The sequence below is a fragment of the Ichthyophthirius multifiliis genome (assembly GCF_000220395.1).
Source record: "Ichthyophthirius multifiliis unplaced genomic scaffold scaff_1120509250738, whole genome shotgun sequence".
Classification (NCBI taxonomy): Eukaryota; Ciliophora; class Oligohymenophorea; order Hymenostomatida; genus Ichthyophthirius; species Ichthyophthirius multifiliis.
Genome location: NW_004086487.1, coordinates 1,103 through 8,443, shown reverse-complemented (window position 1 = coordinate 8,443; position 7,341 = coordinate 1,103). Strand labels below are relative to the sequence as shown.

Here is a 7,341-nt window from a genome sequence, read left to right as displayed (position 1 = left end):
AAAATATAGATTTTATAGATAATAAAATAATATATATATATATATATATATATATATATATTTTTATATATATATATATTTAATTTTCATTTTTTTTCTTATGACTGTCTATCTAATTTTTATTTTATTTGTCAAATTTTAATATTTATTTTTAAATATGTTTTTTGTACTATATACCTTTACAAACTCCAAAAAAATATTTACTCTTGAAAAATATAATTTTTTTATTTTCTCTTCCGAATAATTAGCATTTTTTTTGATAACATTTGAAAAATATTTCTATTATATTCACCTGAAAATTCTTAATATTATTTGATTTTTGTGTATTTTTTTAATAAAATTTTTATTAATGTAAAATATTAAAAAATAAATACATGGAGATAAAAGCTGATGGCTTTAATTTAATAAAATATTTTTTTAATAATAAATTATAATTTCTTTCATATATACTTTTTAAGTTTATTCATATTTTATTAATAGAAATGTTATATTTTCGATGAATTAAATTTTTATTTTTTATTATTAAATAAATCAATTGTATTTAATAAATAATAAAGTGTTATAATATTTATAACATGAAAAAATTATGATTTTAATATTATTTTTAATACTAAAAAAATATATTTTTATTATATTATATAATAAGAATCATTTAATTATATAATAATAATAAAAAAATTTAATTAAGGTAATATTCGATTTTAGGATAGTGGAAAGGTTCTAAATTTTGCATTTTTTTATAAATTTGATTGCTATATTATATATATATATAATATTTTTTTCTTATTTATTTTATAAATTTCAATAAATAGTACTTTTTAAATCTTAAAATATATTTATTTAAAAATTACTAAATAATAATAATTTTTTAATCGAATTTTTTTTTCTGAATTAATTATTTATTGTATTTATTTGATTAATTATTCGTAAAAACCAAAAAATATACTAATTTATTAATATTATATATATTATTTACAAAATATAATTCATGCTTATATTAAATTTATAGGTAATTCTATTAAAGATCTTATAATTTATTTATAAGTTAAGTCAATATAAATATAGATTTTAACATCTAAAAATTGGGTTTTTTAATTCGATTAAATTCTGTTTTTATAAAAAATATTTGATAAAATTCTATTTTTTTGGGCATACATACTGATACATTTAATTTATTATAAAATAAAATGTAACTTTTTGTTTAGAATATTTTAAATTAAAGATTAATTAATTATAATTTTTTTATAAAAAAGCTTTAAAATAATAATTAATAAAGTCTTATATAATACTATATTAATTTCCTATTTTCATATTATAATCTTTAAAAATTAAAAAATATATATTCTAGTATATAATTTATATTTTTTTGTTAAATAAAAAAATAAAAAACATTAATTTTGTTATAAATAAAATTTAAAACATAATTAATTTAATAAACAAAAATTAAATACACGAAAAAAATAATATTCATTAATTAAAATTTAAACTATAATCTAAATTAGAAATACCCATATTTTTGTCAGTTTAGAACTTTCTAAAACTAAAAATCTAAAAATCAATACAAATAAGCCATTAATATAACTAAATAACACAGTCATATAGCTCATCTTAACAAAAGTTACTAAAATACTTAAGATTATCATTCCATATATTATTTTATTATAAATTTGCTAACTTAATAGCTAAAAAAATAATAGAAGCAGCGATTTTACTATTACTATTATTATTAATAAAACAATTATAAAGTGAAAGTTCAGCCAAATAAAAACAAAAAATTTTCTATTTATCATTTAATTTAACTTAATTAAAAATAGCTTCCAAAAAATAAACTCTTGTAGGAGTAAAAAGCATAAAATTAAGCTTTTCAATAATATCACTTTCAATTTGTAATAAAGTACTTTTTTATTAATTAAAAAAAGTACAGAAAATATCAATCCTAGGGCAATATACTTCTTAATATTTGGCTGAAAGAAATAAAGCAGATATACCTATAGATTTTAATAGATTTATTTTAGGAAATTTTTATAAGGCTTTTATGTATCTATTGACTATATTCACTGCTAAATGTAATGTTTCAGATTACATATTCAAAGTATTATGGACTTCACATAAATAATTTATTGCTTATATATAAATGAATATATTATATTAGTTTTAGATATTTGCTTATTAGAATTTTACTTCTTGCTATTACATATATTTAATTGTCTAGTAATCATTTGCTTCTTTTAATAATGTTTAGTTTTATTTTACAAATTCTTTTCTATCTTAGAGTTTATAATTATCTTCAGAGTCTGAGGATGAATCTTCAGTACTTATTGAAAGATTGATTTTTTGAGTTGTATAAGAAATGGGTTTTAATATTTACATTTTTTTATAAGTTGCTTCTTTTTTTTTTATTATTATTAATATTAATTTTATTATAGTGTTTATTATTTATTTTTATGCTTATTTTTAATGTATATTTATTTTTGTTGGATACTTAACTATTTTTATAAAATTATACCATTTTTTGTTTTAAGTATCTTTTTTATATAATTTTATTAATTTAAAGATTATAAAATAATCAGAATTTAAAGTTTTTTATTTTAGTTTATTAATATTTTTCTATTTTTTAGTTTTAAATTAAATATTTATAAAATTATATGTTTTATTGTTTTACATTTTTAAGCAATTTTATATATAAGAAGTTTTTATTTTTTTAAGTAAATAAATATTATAATATATTATATAATTTAAATGAGTGTATAAGTAATTAAATAAATATTAATTTTCATTATAAAAATTAAATTTATTATTTTAAAACTTAATTTATTGATAAAAAATTAATTATATTGTATTGATATTATAATTATACTGTCTTGCTTATATATAATTATAAATGTAAAATAATATTTTCGACTGTATATTTGCTAATTATTATATTATTTTAGGTAAATTTTATAATTTTAGTATTATAATAATTTATTTTTAAAATATAATAATATAATATAATATTTTTTGATTTTATATATTTTTATATATAAAAAATAATAATCTTCAAAAATGATACTTTTTTTATATATATTAATTAAATATTTATATTATTTTTAATAAATTAAATCATTATAATATTAATTAATTTTAATAAGATTTTCATTAATCTCATATATAAAAGTAATATTTCTTTATATAATAAATATATATATATATATATATATATATATATATATATATATATATAATATTTTCTTTAATAATACAATTATAATTTATTTAACAAAAGTTTATAAAAATACATATTTAATACTTTTTTTATTTCAATTTTTTTTAAAATATACTCATATAGCTAATAAAAAAAAAAATAGAGACGAATTTGTTTTGGAAAAAAAGTTTTTCAAAAATAAATTTGTTGTTTAATATATTAACTAAAAAATTAAAGATATTTTTTTATTTGTATTAAATATAATAAAAACTTTATATTAAAATTATAAATCGAAAAGAAATATATAAAATTATATTTTTTAATTATTAAAAATTATAAAATAGTATTCTTTTTATAAATTAATATTAAATTATATATATTTCCCATAATATTAAAAATTATATTTATATGATTTTATTTTATGTTTTAACTAATTGAAAATATTTATCATTTATAAATATTTTGAAAAACTTATTGATATCATAAAAGTTTTATTAATTAAAAATTGCTTTAATTATATTGTTTTTTTTAATATAGATATGGTTTTTAAAATAATCATTATTTTGTAAATATTCTTAAAATTATGTTTATTTATTACAAGTTTGATTTGTATTAATTTGAGAATATTTATATTTATAAATTTAATTTTGATTTGAATTTTTTTTTTTAATATTAAATTGAAAGTGTTAATTGATTTATAATAAAGTCTTAAGTAATTTCTTTAAAATAATATAAAATAATTATAAATATAAACATCAAAAATTATAATTATATTTAAATTTAATAAATATTAATTTTTAAATATAAATTAATATATTATTTAAATATATTAGTTATAAATAATATATTTTTATAATATATTTATTTAAATATAATATATAATATAAATATAAGATTCATTTAAATATAAATAAAATTAAAACTTTTTAATTAATATACAAATTTTTAAGTATTATATCGTTATATAATAAAAAAATAATTATTTATTTTATATAATCAAATATTTATTAATACAAATAATAAAATGGAATTTTAAATGTCAGCAGCAACTAGAGACCGTGTAGAGTCTGCAAAATCATATATAGAGAGTAATAAACCCAAAAAAAATAATAAATCTAAAAAATTAATTAAGGAAAATATGCTAAAGCACTTTTAATAGAAAGATAATTTAAATAAAACTGGTAATTACTATAATTAAAGATGGAATCTTTATAAATGAATATAGTGGAAAAGTAAATGATAGAAAGAGAAGTAATGAAATAAGAACTATAAGTAAATAGAAAAAAGTAAAATTAATTTTTTTTTTTTTTTTATATAAAAAAATATTTTTTTTTTGCCAAAAAAAAACAAAAAAAAACAAAAAAACCAAAAAAAACATATAAATTTAAGAAATAAAATATTGTTTTTAAAATGTTTTAAAAAAATAATAAAAATAATATAAAATAGGCGTTAAAAAATAACTACAAATGATTATGAACCTTTAGCGATAATTGGGAGAGGAGCTTTTGGTGAAGTCCGAGTATGTAGAGAAAAAAAAACAGGATAAATAGTAGCAATAAAAAAGATGAAGAAATCAGAAATGATTTAAAAAAATTAATTAAGCCATGTCCGTGCTGAAAGAGATATTTTAACAAATAAAGAAAATAATTGGATTGTTAATTTAATATGTTCTTTTTAAGACTAAAGATATTTATATTTAGTTATGGAATTTTTATAAGGAGGAGGTTGTCTTTTTTTTCTTTTTCCTTTTTTTTGTTAATATAAAAATAAATAAATAAGATTTAATGAATTTGTTGATTAAAAAAGATATTTTTACAGAAAGAGAATCTCGTTTTTATGCCAGTGAATTGATTTTAGCTATAGATTCAGTTCATAAAATGAATTATATCCATAGAGATATAAAGCCCGATAATATTTTAATTGGAAAAGACGGACATATAAAGCTATCTGATTTTGGGTTATGTAAACATTCAGTAATAATTTATATATAGAAAAAGTATTTATTTTTTTAAAAATAAAAAGCCGAAATAAATCTTTATTACAGATAAATATTTATAAGAATCTTCATTGTAAAAACACTCTGGTTTTTTAATAACGAAAAAATAAGAATAATATAATCGTAATAGAAATGTAAGTTATTATTTATTTTCTTTTATTCTATATTAAATAATATATTTTTATTTTTTAGTTAGCATTTTCTACAGTAGGAACTCCAGATTATATAGCACCTGAAGTTTTTGAATAATAAGGATATACAGAGATAGTTGATTGGTGGAGTTTGGGGGCTATATTATTTGAAATGCTTTTGGGATATCCTCCTTTTTATTCAGAACATCCTTAATAGACTCGCCAAAATATCATTAATTGGAGAAAAACATTTAATATTCCTAATGAATCTGGTCTTTCTGATAATGCCAGGGACTTAATTTAGAAATTAATATAAGATCAAAAAGTTAGATTAGGTGTTAATGGAGTTTAGGAAATCTAAGCACATCCTTTTTTTTAAGGAATAGATTGGTAAAAATTAAAATAATAAAAAGCAGTTTATATTCCTAAAGTAAATGATTAGCTTGACTTTTCAAATTTCGATGATTATTAAGAAAAAGAGCCATGGATAAACCCAGAAAATAAAAAAATTGGACAAAAAAATAGACTTATTAATTAAAATTTTATCGGATATACTTATAAATAAGATTTTGAAAATATTAAAAGCCCTATTTGTAAAATTCTTGATGATTTCGATGTCAGAATTGTAAGTTTTTTTAAAAAATTTATATTTTTTTTAAATATTTTTAGGATAAAGAATAAAATAAATAATAAATAAATTCAAATGATATTACTAAAAGTTAATCTAATTAATAAATAAAAAATAATAACATAAATTAATTTTTCACACAAAATAAAATTAATAATAAAGCAATTTAAAATCCTTAAAATGTACTTTTTTTTCAAAATAATCAATAATAATAATTTGTTGAAAACACATCTTTCTTGGATTTATAGTATTAAAAGTAAAGTACTTTTATAGGCTAAAATAATATTAATTAAATAGGAAATAATTCAAGTAATTAAAACAAAAATATAAAATAATAAAAGTAGTAATAATCATAGAAGTGTTCAAATTTAAAAAATTAAAATGTATAGCTTTATTAAAATTATAATGACTATTAAATATAATAATAAAAAAAAAAATAATACAATAATACTGATATTTAAAATTATTAATAAAAATAATTTCCATAAAAAAATATTATAATTTCATAATTGAAATATTAATAAAATAATAATATTAATTACTTGAATAATAATAATATTTAAATTTTTAATATTAAAATAGTAATATTAATAATATATATATAAACAAATAAGTAGAAAGTACTTAAAATAACTTTAAATGTTGATAAAATTAATTAAATGAAAATATTTCAATTAAAATAATATTAAAATAGTGCTAAAAATAATTATTACTAAAATATAGATATATATATATATAAATAAATATATTTATATATAAAAATATAAAAATATATATATATATATATATATATGAATATATATATATATTTTTTATACCTTATTATATATATTTTTATATAATTCAATTTATATTTTTATATTTTATTTTTAAGTTTATATATTAATTTAAATATTTATTTTTAATTTTTTTATCTTCCTTCACATTTATTTTAACAAATTATTTAATGTTATTAATTTATAATTATTTTTTATCTATACATAGAAATAAATATAAAATAATTTAATTTTATCAAATATATTGTATTGTTATTTATTTTCAAAATTTTATAATTTATAATTAAATTTAACTCATTTATAATATATATTTTATAAACATCATTTTATGAAATTATATATAATAAGAAGTTATTTTAATTAATATATTTAAATATTTTTACAAGAGTATAAATATATCTTTTTATTTTTTAAATTAAATAAATATTTATAAAATCATTATTTTTAAATTTAATTATTTGTATTAAATAAATTTTAACATTCATTTATTTTTATTTATTATTTTAAAGAAGCTTATATGTTTATCTGATCAATATTAAGAGATAATTTATTATTTTGTTAAGTGTTTTTAATTAAATTATTTACTAGCTATTTATTTAATGTGTTTGTTTAATTTTATTGTTTTT

At 13.9% G+C, this 7,341-nt stretch overlaps 1 protein-coding gene across 1 annotated transcript, besides 15 other annotated features; it reads left to right on the top strand. All coding sequences in view use genetic code 6, as the record gives it.

The window, feature by feature from the left end:
- Nucleotides 1-29: 29 nt before the first annotated feature.
- Nucleotides 30-79: a microsatellite.
- A 2,680-nt stretch (nt 80-2,759) lies between these two features.
- Nucleotides 2,760-2,798: a microsatellite.
- Nucleotides 2,767-2,816: a microsatellite.
- Nucleotides 2,801-2,837: a microsatellite.
- Nucleotides 2,827-2,880: a microsatellite.
- Nucleotides 2,881-3,168: 288 nt separating this feature from the next.
- Nucleotides 3,169-3,227: a microsatellite.
- Nucleotides 3,228-3,955: 728 nt separating this feature from the next.
- Nucleotides 3,956-4,013: a microsatellite.
- Nucleotides 3,987-4,064: a microsatellite.
- Nucleotides 3,989-4,076: a microsatellite.
- Nucleotides 3,995-4,058: a microsatellite.
- Nucleotides 4,077-4,208: 132 nt separating the features above from the next.
- Nucleotides 4,209-5,936, top strand: IMG5_092920 (protein kinase domain protein; the record flags this gene model as incomplete). The annotated part of the gene is made up of 5 exons (XM_004035622.1): nt 4,209-4,272; nt 4,317-4,470; nt 4,631-4,908; nt 4,964-5,303; nt 5,373-5,936. Coding segments are annotated over 5 exons (1,400 nt in total), but the record flags the coding sequence as incomplete, so codon positions are not given.
- Nucleotides 4,521-4,560: a microsatellite.
- Nucleotides 4,524-4,561: a microsatellite.
- Nucleotides 4,525-4,561: a microsatellite.
- A 720-nt stretch (nt 5,937-6,656) lies between the features above and the next one.
- Nucleotides 6,657-6,748: a microsatellite.
- A 24-nt stretch (nt 6,749-6,772) lies between these two features.
- Nucleotides 6,773-6,849: a microsatellite.
- Nucleotides 6,850-7,341: the final 492 nt, after the last annotated feature.